Source organism: Scleropages formosus, chromosome 23 (genome assembly GCF_900964775.1).
Source record: "Scleropages formosus chromosome 23, fSclFor1.1, whole genome shotgun sequence".
Taxonomy (NCBI): domain Eukaryota; kingdom Metazoa; phylum Chordata; class Actinopteri; order Osteoglossiformes; family Osteoglossidae; genus Scleropages; species Scleropages formosus.
In genome coordinates this window covers 9,230,681-9,247,067 of record NC_041828.1, presented here as the reverse complement: position 1 = coordinate 9,247,067, position 16,387 = coordinate 9,230,681, and the positions used below count along the sequence as shown (strand labels likewise).

The 16,387-nt window shown below is 47.5% G+C and overlaps 1 protein-coding gene across 4 annotated transcripts in view; it reads right to left on the bottom strand.

The window, feature by feature from the left end:
- Nucleotides 1-16,387, bottom strand: part of fhod3a (formin homology 2 domain containing 3a) — a 98,606-nt gene that overhangs the window by 76,054 nt on the left and 6,165 nt on the right. For all 4 annotated transcript variants that reach the window (XM_029248231.1, XM_029248232.1, XM_018750449.2 and 1 more), the window contains 2 exons: nucleotides 12,680-12,786; nucleotides 3,039-3,103 (listed from right to left, as the gene is read on the bottom strand). In XM_029248231.1, the coding sequence (XP_029104064.1) occupies nucleotides 3,039-3,103; nucleotides 12,680-12,786 (172 nt within the window). The remainder of the gene's footprint in view (nucleotides 1-3,038; nucleotides 3,104-12,679; nucleotides 12,787-16,387) is intronic.

The following is a 16,387-nucleotide window of genomic DNA, read 5'->3' as shown; positions in this document are numbered from 1 at the left end:
TCTGACTTCTTCCCTGAATTTCATTTACAGGACATCCACTGTGGCCTCCACTGTCACCTGCATGTGTGTTTTCCCACCAGACATCATCCTAGGTCTGCGCACTTGCTTGATTTGCAATGACTGTGGAACTCGCCATATAATCATGAACAAATTTATAGTAGCAAAAACACATGCAGAGAGGTCACAGGTGTGCAAGCGATTAGATCTACGAAGCTATATTAGAGCAGCATGAAGCCGTTCAGAGCCAGGAGGCAATCTGGAGCCAAGATTCAGCATGGAGTAAGACACAGTGGGGGAGACTGAGGAGCACTCAGGACCACTGAGGAGCCATGGAGGGCATTAAGGAGCCCAGCCGCCAGGGGACAGTATGTAGCACACCGGCAAGGTAGAATCCCTAAAGGGGATTATCGGCAAGGGACGCAAAGTACCTGCTTCTTACTTTCTTGCGTTTAATTAAGCGACAAGGCTTAGCCTCCATCTGTCAGCACAGACGCTGAGGAAGCGTTGGGCTAAGGCTCTGAGTGGTGACCGGTCCTGTTTTCCCTGAAAGCACTGCAAATCTATGTCTCAACAGAGCTTTATATTGGGGTCAACAGCAGATTAATACCTTACCCACTGGTAACAAGCCATCCAAACATGCCCTCTTAAACCTGTGTTCTGCCTAAAATTTAATAGAGTAGGCAATACATGGTGAGCTTTTAATGAAGTGCCATTACGTTAGACTTTAATTTAAAAATCATTATTAAAATAAGAACTAAGAATAATTCATTTTAACACTACTAATATTGATCTAATAATATTTTAATACTGTTTTTAAAGCTGAATGAATGAACATGGCTCTGATGTCAAAGCTTCGTCCGACCTATTTTAAACAGACTTTTGCCAAGTTTATTCTTTCTGCTCAAGCTGCCAGCCCAGCACCCGCTGCCGTTCTGTCCGTAGAGAGTTGGTGCGATATTCTGTGGGATACTCCATGTTTTTTTGTGTTTCACTCTCAAACTAACATAAATAACTGCGGGTTTGCGTGAACCCTTGCCTTTGCCTGTATCCACCCTTGGGCCTTGCCTTGCCATCTCCTTTCAGTGTTGGATGGTGGCTTTCCAACAAAAGGAATTACAGTGACTGACACCTTGGCTTTACAGGGATGTAGATGGGGTAGGAGGTGGGGTTGAGGTGCAATGTGGGTCAGGCCCCTGCACACTCCAATTCCTCAAGTACACTCAGGACCCAGGTGGAAGAGGCAGGTGGCTGTCAGTAGGAGGGGGGGCTCATCCACTTAAAGGTCCACTTGGCTGTATCCTGGCCCAAAAGGCTATAGGCTAAGCCCTTGTCAAGGAGCACAGCAAAGGCAGATGGGCATTCTGGGAAGCACGGCTTTCCATTACAAACCCATCTAGGAAAGAGGTTATATCCTGTTCCCACCACTTCAAACTCCTTCCCCCTTCTTGGCCGACCAGCAATCTGGCTAAAGAACTTGTGTCTACAAATAGTGCCGCCATAACTAGCACTCAGAATGCTGACCTTGCAGACAAAGACCCAGAGAGGAGAGAAGAGGGGAAATGAGAGGCTGGAGGTGTCAGAAAGGATAGGATACAGGACACTGTGGGTATAAGACAACTAAAAATACAAGGCATGGAAGGAGATGGTTCCAACGACCAAGATTTTATGGTCCATATAACCTGGAAATGATTGTGAGGAATAAGGGGGGTGCGGTGGCGCAGTGGGTTGGCCCACAGTCCTGCTGTCCGGTGGGTCTGGGGTTCAAGTCCCGCTTGGGGTGCCTTGTGACGGACTGGCGTCCCGTCCTGGGTGTGTTCCCTCCCCCTCTGGCCTTACGCCCCTGTGTTCCCGGGTAGGCTCCGGTTCCCCGTGACCCCGTGTGGGACAAGCGGTTCTGACAATGTGTGTGTGTGTGTGATTGTGAGGAGAGGAAGTGATCAACACAGCTAGCTGCTAATGTTTGCAGCCTTTAGATCATTAGCCAGCAGATCAGTGGCAGTTGTGCAATGCAACCCCACTTTAAACAGTCTTCTGCCATTGTACTTTTTAACAGTAATTCTGGATGTTTGCCTCTTACTCAAAGGGAAGATATGGCAGAAGAGTGGAAATGCACTGGAAGTACAGTATAGAGAGATACATATGCATGTGTACAACAAATGGCTTATTGTAGACCTGGCTATTTTTATCATGTTGATACCACACACACACACACACACACACACACACACACACACACACACACACACACACACACACACACACTGTCTGAAACTGCTTGTCCCAAGCGGGGTCGTGGCAAACTGGAGCCTAACCCAGCAACACAGGGCGCAAGGCTGGAAGGGAAGGGGACACACCCAGGACGGGACGCCAGTCCGTCGCAAGGCACCCCAAGCGGGACTCGAACCCCAGACCCACCGGAGAACAGGACCTGGTCAAACCCGCTGCGGCACTGCACCCCATTTTTTATGTTGATACTAGTCTTCTCAAAACACTTTCTAAAAGTGGACAAAGCAATTACCTCAAATCAGTCTTTTTTTCCCCTCCCTAAGTCTGAAAAAGTAAAATGGAAAATCAGACAGTCGGTGCCTTAATGGCTAAAACAGCCTTGTGGTCCTTACTTCCTCTAGAAAGAGAAGTATGTGGATAGAGTGCAGGCCCCACTGAAACAAGTGTTCATTACAGAAGTCCACTTTCCCTATAGCAGCAGTAACACTGCGTGTGTAACCATGTCCAAGTGCCATTGTTACTGCAGTTGTGCACAACTGAAATTGAAACACAGGTATTATTCCTGTCATATGAAGCTGTGATATAATACTGGTGTAACTACAGTCATGGTTATAGCAACATTATAACAACAGTAATGAGACAAAGACACAAAAAACCTGCTATTCTTTGTGCTTACAGTTACTGAGGTGTGCCATAAGGTTAACGTAGGTTACATTATGATTGGCAGGCATGCAAAGATACTCTAGCATCTTGAGTGTCAGCAGATGTGAACTGCTGGAAAAGAAACAGCCATGAAGTTGTCTATAACTTACCGATACAAGCATGGACTCGTACAGACAGCTGGGTACGCAGGATCACACTGTGCTTTCGGCCTCTCCTGTTCAACAGAGGGAGGGAAAGGGAGACATTAAGAAAGAAACTGTAGTCAGGGCTTTGCCACTTGGGGTAACAGAACTACCTAGTTTCACACACTCCAAATTCTGCAGAAGATAAAAATGGTTGATCTAGTCTGGTTGCTGAACCCTTGTCCACAACACAACTCATACAAGCTCTCAGTAAGAGTGTCTTCAACTACTGGTGTTGATCATACTCTTGCTTGGCTCCAGTCCATATCAGACCAGACTCAAAGGCTCAATTACACTCTTTTTTAATAACCCTGGTAACCTTAGCTGACCAACTGACATTTGTTTCAGCTATACAAAACACAGAAACATTATTTGTTTCAGTTTTTTATTCTGAACATATTGTCTTCCAGTTAATTTAATTCATTAACAGCTAATAACATAAATCTTTTTTTATGATATACTGTTATCTTTAGTAACTATTCTGGAAATGCTCACATAATTTTAATTATGTAGTGAGAAAATATTTATCATTAAATTCAGCCTCCTGAGGCGATGCTTCAAGTGTACTCTGCTTCATTTACTTGCATGTCTGTGAGAAAATGAAGTGTAAAGCGCACTGGCCCTTCAGTTACATGGTTCTGCACTGCAGGCAAAATGCAGCTTTGCAGATCCTGGGAGAAGCAATTGATGCACAATAGATATCAGCATTCAAGCTTGCAGAGATCAGATGTCCCCATAGGGAGATGCATGAACAGGATGAGGATGAATGAGTCCCTCAGCAGCAGTTCTTCCTCTTTATCTCCCACACATATCACTCCTCCTTGCCCAGGAGGTGACTGTGACACTGACAATGAGTTGATGGCCCATCATCAAATGAAGTTTAATCAGACAGTCTGTCCACCCAGTCCAACAAACAAGACGAACACTTAAACATCTGTGAGTTTAACTTGGGATGCAGGGTTGACTGGGTAGGAGCATCAATGCCACCTAGAGTGAGAACAGGGCCCCCCATTCTCCTAGTGTAGATACATATCTGCAGGAGGGAGGAGTAAGAGAGACCGCTGCTCCAGACTCAACACCAAGGGCAGAGTGGAAGATAATACCCTGAGAAGGAATCCCTCAGAAACACAAACACACAGCATGCAAGGGCAACACAACACAGGTCCTGCACATGGTCTTCACCAAGACATTGCGTAAATCCCAGGTTGGCTGAGGTAACTGAACCACGTGAATGAAGCCAGACACACTATCGCAGGTCCGCTTTGATTGGAAGGATGCCCAGTGTGGCACTGCCATTACAATCTGTTAAACGACAGATGGCAAATTTACCCCAGGACCACACAAAACTCTAAACTCAAAACCTGTCTTCCAAGTATTTATGCAGCACAACTCCATGTAGGCTGTGGGCCATCGTCCACATCATGTCTGGCTAGGGAGACACAGAGCCTCCACTGATGAGCAGACTGTCTCCTCCTCATATCTGGACCAGAAGAAATTCAGATCACACATGGAGGAAAAACACAACAAAAGCTGCACCACCAGTGGCCCCACTATCTGCTACTTAAATGTAATCATCCCTAAAGCAATCATAAATAATCCAAAACAAATCGACACAAGCTTTGCAAAATACAAATATGAATGGAAAAAAACAGAAACTTTAACTGATATACCAGAATTGCATGTGTTCCTTTGAAACCCACCTCTGATCCAGAGTGTTGAGCTAGACCTTTCTCAAAATGATCGGTGAAGCTCGGATGAAGCTGGGATGTGTTGTGTCTCTGTTGTTTCCATAACTGGGCAAAGATGCGAGCTTCAATTAAAACATGGCAATCTAAAGAAGCATAGCGCACTACCCACTCTCCTCTTCACTGGCAAATGATCTACACCAGCATTTTTCCACAAAAAAAACTGCCTTAAAATGACCTCACAAAATAAAATGCATGGAGAGGGACAATTGTGTGTATTGCCCTGCCCTCTCTGCGACCTCCATCACCAAGCTAGTCTGCCCTGGAGGACTGGCAGAATCCCCCATAAGCGTTATCACGACTGGAGTTTGTTATGACCCTCAGTGCGCCGACAGACATCTGGAAATGCACAAAAGCACCTTCTCAAAACATATCTCTTTTCCACTGTAGCACTGTCAGTCAGAGAGTATCAGACATGGCGCAATATCTCACTGATAGCATCCTTGTTGGGCAGAGGAACCACTGTTGTGGAGAAGAAGCTGCAGTGGATAACAAAATTCCAGATACGAAACATGCATACAGCTGACCTGCTATCACTGAATCTGTCAGACAATAGACATGCACACCATGACCAACAAGATGATGAACAATAATACAGAATAAGTTTTTTTTTTTTTAAATAGATTTTGCTTATTTTTCTCTTAGATGGACTCAGAGAAAGTGGAATAGGTGTTCTTGTCTTATCGTGATAAAAATTAATCAGTGTGCTAGACCTCAAAAATTCCCAGTGCCTGTGGAAACCAACTGTCACAGCTTGTCAAGCAAAACAAAGGGCTAACCTATGTCAAAATAACAACTGCCCTTTAACCTTTGAGGAGAAAAATAACAAATAAAGAGTGAGATGAGTATTTCTGGGTTTTGGTTTTTCTTTCTGGCTGTGAACAGGCCAGAAGAGGTAAAATGCTGAGATGTTATTGCTGTCTTTTGGCTTGTCAGTAATGAAAGTCTGCATCCCCAACACCTTCTCTTGAGAGCAGTGGCCAATGATTCCTGGGAAATGCCTGTCAGTGTCACTGTGGTTATAGATCTGTCATGTCAAACTGAAGTCCCGACCCCAGCACATGTGATGACTTCTTCCTCTAGAACCAAGGCACAGAAATCCTCTGATAAACTCCTTTCCTGATCCAAAAAAAACATGTAAAAGGACACTCTGGGTCTGAAGTTAACTGGCCTTCACAACAGGTCTTGAGTCAGTCTTCGAGGAACACGGTCATGCAAGGTACAAGGGAATAATTAAAATTTGTAACATCAGCAAACAAAGAGTGATTTCAGTGCAAGGATTAGAAAGTATCTTGGCTGACTGAAAACCTTGACAGGCTTAGTCAAACTAGGATCTCTGTGTTGTGAACTGGAAAGAAAGTGTCAAAGAGGGCTTCATGCTTGTTCTTACATTTACTCAGCTAGCTAATGCTTTTCTCCAAAGCAACTAAGAATGTTGAGGTTACCATTATTTACCTATTCATACAGCTGGACTTTCCTACAGCAACCTAGGGTAAATAGCTTGCTCAAGGGTACTACAGCCAGAGGTAAGGCTCAAACCTGTGACCTTTGGGTCCAAAGACAATAGCACTAACCACTACACTACCAGCTTGCTCTTCAAGGATTTAAGCTCTAATGGATCAACAAAGTCCCCTCCGTGAACCGCCACCTTACCATGGTGGAGGGGTTTGAGTGCCTGAATGAGTCCAGGAGCTATGTTGTCTGGGGCTATATGCCCCTGGTAGGGTCTCCCATGGCAGACAGGTCCTGGATGACAGACGAGACAAAGCGTGGTTCAAAAACCCCTTATGAAGAAAAAATCAAGGCTTTCGTTTACCCCACCCGGTATGGGGTCACCGGGGCCCCACCCTGGAGCCAGGCCTGGGGGGGGGGGCTCGCATGCGAGCACCTGGTGGCCAGGTCTATGCCCACGGGGCCTGGCCGGGCTCAACCCGAAGCCATGACGTGGAGCCGCTCTTCGGTGGGCTCACCACCTGACGGAGAAACCGTAAGGGGCCGGTGCATTGTGATTTGGGCGGTGGTCGGGGCAGAGTGCCCGGCCGACCCAAACCTCGGGCGCCAACTCTGGTTTTTGGGACTTGGAATGTCACCTCACTGGCGGGGAAGGAGCCTGAGCTGGTGCGGGAAGTTGAGAGATACCGTCTAGATATAGTCAGGCTCACTTCCACTCACAGCTTGGGTTCTGGAACCACTCTTCTTGATCAAGGGTGGACTCTCCACTGTTCTGGCGTTGCCCAAGGTGAGAGGCGGCGGGCGGGTGTGGGCTTATTAATAGCCCCCCAGTTCAGCCGCCATGTGTTGGAGTCTACCCCGGTGAATGAGAGGGTCGTCTCCCTACGCCTTCGGGTCAGGGAACGGTATCTCACTGTCGTTTGTGCTTATGCGCCTAGCGGCAGTGTAGAGTACCCGGCCTTTTTAGAGTCCCTGGGGGGAGTGCTGGAAAGCGCTCCCACTGGGGACTCTGTCGTTCTACTGGGGGACTTTAATGCCCACGTGGGCAGCGACAGTGATACCTGGAGGGGCGTGATTGGGAGGAATGGCCTCCCTGATCTGAACCCGAGCGGTGAGTTGTTATTGGATTTCTGTGCTAGTCGCGGTTTATCCATAACGAACACCATGTTCATGCATAAGGGTGTCCATCAGTGCACTTGGTACCAGGACACCCTAGGTCGGAGGTCGATGATCGACTTTGTAGTCGTTTCTTCTGACCTTCGGCCATATGTCTTGGACACTCGGGTGAAGAGAGGGGCTGAGCTGTCAACTGATCACCACCTGGTGGTGAGTTGGATTCGATGGCGGGGGAAAAAGCTGGACAGACCTGGCAGGCCCAAATGCATAGTGAGGGTCTGTTGGGAACGTTTGGCAGAGGCCCCTGTCAGAGAGGTCTTCAACTCCCACCTCCGACAGAGCTTCAACCAGGTCCCGAGGGAGGTGGGGGACATCGAGTCTGAATGGACTGTGTTCCGCGCCTCCATTGTCGGGGCGGCGGTTCGGAGCTGCGGCCATAATGTCTCTGGCGCCTGTAGCGGCGGCAATCCCAAAACACGGTGGTGGACACCGGAAGTAAGGGATGCCGTCAAGCTGAAGAAGGAGTTCTATCGGGCCTGGCTGGCTCATGGGACTCCTGAAGCAGCTGACAGGTACCGACGGGCCAAACGGAGCGCGGCTCTGGCAGTCGCCGCGGCAAAAACTCGGGCTTGGGAGGAGTTCGGTGAGGCCATGGAGGAAGACTTTCGGTCGGCCTCAAAGAGATTCTGGCAAACCGTCCGGCGACTCAGAGGGGGGAAGTGGTGTTCCACGAACACTGTTTACAGTGGAAGTGGTGCGCTGCTGACCTCAGCTGAGGATGTTCTCGGGCGGTGGAAGGAGTACTTTGAGGATCTCCTCAATCCCTCCGACACGCCTTCCGTAGAGGAAGCTGAGGCTGGGGACTTGGAGGGGGACTCGTCCATTACCCTGGCTGAAGTTGCTGAGGTAGTCAAAAAACTCCTCGGTGGCAAGGCTCCGGGGGTGGATGAGATCCGCCCCGAGTTTCTCAAGTCTCTGGATGTTGTGGGGCTGTCTTGGCTGACACGCCTCTGCAGCATCGCGTGGAGTTCGGGAACGGTGCCTCTGGACTGGCAGACCGGGGTGGTGGTCCCTCTTTTTAAGAAGGGGGACCGGAGATTGTGTTCCAACTACAGGGGGATCACACTCCTTAGCCTCCCTGGGAAAGTCTATGCCAGGGTACTGGAAAGGAGAATCCGACCGATAGTCGAACCTCGGATTCAGGAGGAGCAATGCGGTTTTCGCCCTGGCCGTGGAACACTGGACCAGCTCTATACCCTCACTAGGGTGCTGGAGGGTTCGTGGGAGTTTGCCCAACCAGTCCATATGTGTTTTGTGGACCTGGAGAAGGCATTCGACCGTGTCCCTCGTGGCATCCTGTGGGGGGTACTTCGGGATTATGGGGTTTGGGGCTCGTTGCTACGTGCTGTTCGTTCCCTGTATGACCGGAGCAGGAGCTTGGTTCGCATTGCCGGCAGTAAGTCAGACCTGTTCCCGGTGCATGTTGGACTCCGCCAGGGCTGCCCTTTGTCACCGATTCTGTTCATTATCTTCATGGACAGAATTTCTAGGCGCAGCCAGGGAACGGAGGGTGTCTGTTTTGGTGGCCGCGAGATCTCGTCTCTGCTTTTTGCGGACGATGTGGTCCTGCTGGCTTCATCAAGTCAAGACTTGCAGCGTGCACTGGGGAGGTTTGCAGCCGAGTGCGAAGCGGCGGGGATGAGAATCAGCACCTCCAAATCCGAGGCCATGGTTCTCAGTCGGAAAAAGGTGGATTGCCCCCTCCGGGTTAGGGGGGAGTTGCTCCCTCAAGTGGAGGAGTTTAAGTATCTCGGGGTCTTGTTCACGAGTGAGGGAAAAATGGAGCGGCAGGTTGACGGATGGATCGGTGCGGCGTCCGCAGTAATGCGGTCATTGTACCGGTCTGTTGTGGTGAAGAGGGAGCTGAGTCGTAAGGCGAAGCTCTCAATTTACCGGTCGATCTACGTTCCTACCCTCACCTATGGTCATGAACTCTGGATCATGACCGAAAGAATGAGATCGCGGATACAAGCGGCAGAAATGAGTTTCCTCCGCAGAGTGGCTGGGCGCACCCTTAGGGATAGGGTGAGGAGCTCAGTCACCCGGGAGGAGCTCGGAGTAGAGTCGCTGCTCCTCCGTATCGAGAGGAGCCAGTTGAGGTGGCTCGGGCATCTGTTCCGGATGCCTCCTGGACGCCTCCCTGGGGAGGTGTTCCGGGCTTGTCCCACTGGGAGGAGGCCTCGGGGCAGACCCAGGACATGTTGGAGAGACTATGTCTCCCGGCTGGCCTGGGAACGCCTTGGGGTTCTCCCAGAGGAACTGGAGGAGGTGTGCGGGGAGAGGGAAGTCTGGAGGACTCTGCTCGGACTGCTGCCTCCGCGACCCGGCCCCGGATAAAAGCGGAGGAAGATGGATGGATGGATGGATGGATGGATCAACAAAGTGCTAACACAACATGCTGCACATTTAATTTGCTAGGTGTCCGTGGGCTAAACCTGGTCAAAATACTTGAGAACTACAACATCTCCACCTTTGGGAGTATCGGGCTCTTATCAGGATGAAAGACCAGTGTGGTGGGGCTTGGGGCTTTATTGGGATACTGTTCAACTACAAACTTCCTCCTCAAGTCGCTCAACTTCTCTCTCTAGCAATGTCAACTTCCTGCGCAAAAGCCTCATCACAAACCACACCATGAGGCTTTACAGGACTCTTTTACAAAAGGAATACTTTAAAATCTCTTTTCCAAATGATTTATACTTTCCATGAACTCTCCACCCCCAGAAATCCATGACTAGCTCCTGGCAATTTTTCTTAATGGAAACAAAAACACAGAAAGAAGGAGGAGGGAAGGTATCCTTTTTCAAAGATATTTAGAACTTTGAGAGACAAGGGGTAACAACAAAACATAGAGAAAGACAAAAATTCTAACTTAATATTAATTTTCCAAAAAAATAAGAGCACGACAGAAAGTTATTCTACATTATTGAACACGGTTGTTAAGAGTCTCGCCTAGGTGGCTTCTTACACTTCATCCTAACTTGTCCCAAGTGTCACAAAAGGCCACAGTTGACACATGGAAAATCTGACATTTGATAAACAGATATGACAACTGATATGATATTTACATGCATAAGACTTATTATTGGAACTGTTTATTGTTATTGCATAATTCATGAACAAAGATAGATACATTTGGTCAGTTTTCGCCCATGTAACCAAGAGATCTGGATCTATTCAGAATGCCATTTTTATTTCTTAATTGGCAGAGCATTTAACTAATTAAGAATAATTAACTAATTAGTAGCACTGTCACCAATTCGCTGAATTTTATAATGTCTATAAAATGTACACATGCACGATCAAGATACTGCAAATGCTCTAATTAATAGTGTAAAACACAAATAGTACACATTACATAATACAAAACAACACCTGTAGTGTCTTTCACAGCTCACCCATGGCCAGAGATCTAAATTCCACTGCCAAATAATTACCATACCAATTACCAATGCTTGAAAGGATTAATTTCCTCTTAAAATTCAGGAAGAGAGAAATCCCTCACTTTGTCCTCCAAATAATGTGACTAAACTACCAGTGCAACGGGACCCCGCTGCTTTCATCTCCTCCAGCTAAGTATCTTAAATGCTACCCACCAAAGTCCAAAACCCAAAACAAGAACTGGGGGGAAGAAGGAGGGAGGGAATCAGTCATTTCTTTCCATGAAATGTAGGTCAGACTGCAACCAGAAACACCAGACACAGTATATCACCCTTAATCTATTAAACAAGCAGAAAAACCCGGAGAGTGGAATGGTGTGCTCCCACCACTGCATTGCATCAGACAATTAATGGCCTCAATAAAAGCACATTTAACCCAAACCCACGGCTGGTAGCTTCGAGTTTACCCAAGTCACTGGAGACCTCCAGGCTCATTTTCCCAGGCATTACCCACAATGCTCTGCTGCTGGGTACCTCAGCACTTTCCAGAGTTTAATAACATATGGATTATCTGCCTGTTGGTGACCATAATGTTATTTATTCATTTTGCGGATGTTATTCTCCAAAGAAACTTACAATGTTGGGTTTGTTTATTAAGCTGCAGTACCTGCAATGATTTACCCCTGTATACAGCTGGGTCATTTTTACTAGAGCAATTCAGGATATCTTGCTAAAGGATACTCCAGCAGAAGGTAGGATTTACATCTGGATCTTCCACTTGCAACGCGATGACCACTATTCTACCTGTTGTACCCTATGTAATGAGATACATGAACAAGACATCACCCGCACACTGTGGAACAGCATCTTCAGCCCTTTTCGGTTTTCCAGAACGATCTGTTATTCATTTGCCACCATAGCGCCCTGACACAGAGCCTCATCACAGAATGTCAACAGGGAGCCCTGCCAAAGTTGTTTGCCAAAGCGCCCCATCAAACATCCTCAATAAGAACAACTGCCAAGGAGCTTTACAGCAAAGCCTTGTTACGGTACTCATTAAAGTGTCTTACAAGAAAGACCGACCATGGAGCTTCACCGCAGTGTCTCATCATGGAGCTTCACCACAGAGCCTCAGCAGGTAGCCTCATCACAGAGCTCATGCCATCCCAACACTTCAGCCAGCTCCTGCTTCGCCCCTCCTTGCCAGGATCTGAAGTAATTAAACCAGCCGATCTCTTCACATTCGAGTTCCAGTTAGCTACAACAAACTAGATTTCTGTGTTCTTCCCATAGGAGATGTCTTTTATCACACCAAAAGCATAAACAATCACGATTCAATGCACTCCAGAAAGATGCCAAGGCGGTTTCTGATGCACGGTGCTCAAGTCCGTCACGTCCAGATCTGGCTTGTAGATCTGTTCTTTTCCACCGCAAACAAGGTGCGGCCTATTCTCACATCACACTCATGCACGGATGGAACCTGATAAAGTCACACGTCACGCGTGTGTCCAGGGTGCCCCGCGGAGTGTTCAAATGTAGTGCCTAAAACAACATGCTCAATAAACAGATACGGATCAGTATGTGATGGATAAATCTAAACAAGGTGACATAAGCATTCCATCACACACACGCATACAGACAAGCATGTCTGAACACACACTGAAAGGCAGGGCATAATATACTTTTTAAATTTGATTTATGAATCCTCTTTTGGTCTTAAACCACTATGAGGCCAACAGTGACACAAAAATCATGATAGCGGTAATGTGTGCTGTCAAGAAGGTGAGGAAAATGAAAGACCCATCACAAGGGATGAGAGACGAGGAGGCAGCTATGAAGTTCAGAAAGAACAACTTACCCCGTATCCTCCTGAAAGCCCTCCAGCTCATCCCGCTGCTCTGCCAGGGTGGACTCCAGGTCCAGGTAGGTTCCATTGTGGGAGAGCTGCAAGGCGCAGTCATCGAGCTGCCGGCGGGAGGGAGACACGTTTCACAGCGCCGTTCATATTCCCCATTCCACCTCCCCATCAATTCACGGTATTTTCACACTCCTCTCAGCTCAGAAAAATGCTCAATTTTTATATTTCGGTCCATAACCTGTTTGTACAGCTGAGGCTTCGCAGCTGAATTTTATATAGCGAGTACAATAGTTTTATATTTTATGTTTGAATCTACTTGTACAGCTGCAGTTTTACAGATGCATGCAGTATTTCTTTTTTCTCCATTTTTACTTGCAATTTGTCACTCTGCCAATATCCTGCAGCTTATATGGCCCCACAGGTCAAACGCCTTTAGAAAAATTCCACTGAACATTTCTGTTTGCTGTGTTCAGTCCTACGTCCAGGTAACTACACTTCACCTTGAAGTACTGGTGATAGCACATGGCCAGCTTTGAATTGTCACAGGCCAGGTGAATATTTGTTTGGTTTCGTTCTGGGAGATGAGGGATACATTTTGATCCTCACGGAAATTGTCATACCAAATTATGTATGTTTGGCAAGCGCACACACACACACACACACACACACACACACACACATTATCTAAAGCGCTTGTCCCAAGTGGGGTCACAGCGAACTGGAGCCTAACCCGGCAACACAGGGCGCAAGGCTGGAGGGGGGAGGGGACACACCCAGGGTAGGACGCCAGCCCATCACAAGGCACCCCAAGCGGGACTTGAACCCCAGACCCACCGAAGAGCCGGACCCGGTGAAACCCGTGTTTGGCAATCAGGCAGGTGCAAAAAATATGTATATTAAGAACATGGTTGCTCTTTTATGGACGCTAAGATGTGTTGACTCAGCTATACTTGTACAGATACAGCTGCTCGGATGTGAGGTCACATATATGTATTTAAAAAAGTAAGTTATACAGCGGTCAACCCAGATGTGGCAACAGGTGTTATTACAGTGTGTGGAGGTAACCTTAACTTTATAGTGCTTTCCACACCATCACTACATGATGCCTATAATCCCACCACTTTCTTTGCAGATTTACCTACTGTACTCCATGCTGCCTCATTCTTGGTTAACCCAGGGGAGGGGGACACAAGGGCTGATTTCAAAGCAATGTGAAAATCCTTACAAATTGGACTGAGCCCCAGTGGGACACCAGGACTCTGCTCTGGCATATCTGCGGTACATTCCCCAGCCGGAATGCTTAACCACGGCCGTCAGCACCGCCCAAGGGTTGGGCTGGAGGGGGGTGAGAAGGACAGAGAGAGGGAGCCAATTTAGAGAAAGAGAGGGAGACAGAAGGAAAAAAAGGGAGAATGAGAGAGAGGTAAGAGAAACAGAGAGGCGGAAAAAAATTAAGTGAAAGAGTAAAAAAGAAAGAGAGACAAATAGACGGAGACAAGGAAATAGAAAGGGAGAGCAAATGAAAGAGTGTGTGGCTAGACTGAGGGCTGCCTGATGAACTCCTTGGAGGAGTTCCTTCTTCCTGAACAACATTCCCACAGAATAAAGGGAGCAGGCAGGTGGCGTAACTGGCAGTGCCCGTCTGTGCCAATACACATCCAGGTACGAGCGCGCACAGTCTGCTGAAAGAACATCATTAAAAGAAACAGGGATCCTGGAGTCAGCTGTGCTACATTATTGCCAGTTAGCATATGGACACGCTTGTACAATACAGTTTTCCATTCTAGTCGTGTAAACTTGTGAAATGGGGAAAAGTCTCTATTATTTCCCGTTTTTCATTTTACTTTCCGGGGGGGCGATGGCGCGGTGACCAGATCCTGCTCTCTTGGGGGTCTGGGCTTCGAGTCCTGCTTGGGGTGCCTTGCAATGGACTGGAGTCCCATCCTGGGTGTGTCCCCTCCCCCTCCAGCCTTGTACCCTGTGTTGCCAGGTTAGGCTCCAGCTCACCGTGACACCCCCTCGGGACAAGCAGCTTCAGCCAATGTGTGTGTATTTTTCTTTCCTGATGTTTCCAAAATCCATTTTTAACTGAGCTGCCACTTTCTAACCGAGAAGGGCATGGAGTCAGCCGTGCTCCTTTGGCTGAGGAACACAAGCCATCACACAGACCAAAGGTCTCCGACACGGAACTGAACCCACTCTCAAGCACTCCACTCTCTCTCACAGAAAAAGCCTCCCTCATCGCTTGGCAACTGAAAACCTTCAGTCTGGCATGCCCAACTCCACTTCAGCTCCCCATGTGCTGTTTCTCCTCCCTGATCTCTTATACTAGCTCAAGCAAAACACCTATTTCCACAAGTGACATGCGAAAATGCCATTATAAAGGCAGACCAACGTTTTGCGTAGAGGACAAATGGGTTGTAAGCTCTGGCTGTAAGATCTTGCTACAGTGCACCAGCAGAGACTTCATATCAGAATATTGAGTGCTTTCCTGTACTGCAAATATTTTCTTTCATAAGCTGGTAGTGTACTGGGTAGAGCTGCAGCCTTTGGACCCAAAGGTTGCAGGTTTGAATCCCACCTCCAGATGTAGTACCCTTGGGCAAGGCACTTACTCTAAATTACCCAGCTGTATAAATGGGAAAATAATTGTAAATACCTTAACATGGTAAATTTCTTTGGAGGAAAGTGTCAGCTAAATTCATAACTGTAAATAAGCTGCTATGAGTCACTGGTGCTTTTCAGCAGTATTTAGTTAAGTCAGTGCAAGTGGAGGGCAGGAGAACTTCTGGATTTCTGAAAAAATTTTTTGCATGGATATGAAGTGTGTGCCCACAGGGCAACATGCAGTACCCAAGAGAGTACCCAAGAGGAAGACTGCAGACCAACGCCTCCAGAAAGGGCCAAATTTGGCCCAGCACCAGCGCCAGTGCACGAACCAGATGGACCAAACATGGGAAAAGTATGTGAAAACACCACCAACTTTGACCACCATATCTAATACTTACAGAGGCAGCAGGGGATGCTGGCTAAACAGGATAGTTACATCACAGTGATTTATTTCCCTTCCCTTTTTAATTTCAAATGAAAAAAGCTATGTAAAAATAGAAAGAATTTTATAAAGCATTGCATAAACTAGAAACACACAACAAGGATAAAACTACAGCTATTATATCAACAGACCTAACGCAGATGTTTTACGTGGTTCTAATACATCAGAGATAATTACAAACAGCAATTAAGCACTGTTAAATGTGAAATGTGTCCCTACCTATTAAAGTCATTCTTGAAATGAAAATCTCTTGTTTTCCCGTACACGTGGGCTGAGTTTAAAGGCAGTCTCTGGCCCCACAAACAAATGGAATTAAAAAGGGAGGGAAAGCAACTCGTTAGCATGGTAAAGACATTAAGGAACACGCCGCTTTTGATCCCTTAGAAAAGCTCTGCTTTTCCCTGACGTCGCACGCTGTTTGAGCCGGCGAGCAAAACATCTGGTCAGCTAGAATAACAGCCAGACTGTCATGTCATTTCCTTCAGAAGGGCTAAGCAATGCCCCTCCTCCCCCCCGAGGGAAAGGCACTGAGCGTGTATGTGACTGGAGGGTAGGAGAGAGGAAAAATGGGAGTTCCACCCTCCGGTTCGCAGGTTAGCACGTTAGCACGTTAACTGAGCCTCGGCAAGTCGCACCAAACCACCATTGTGAACTGT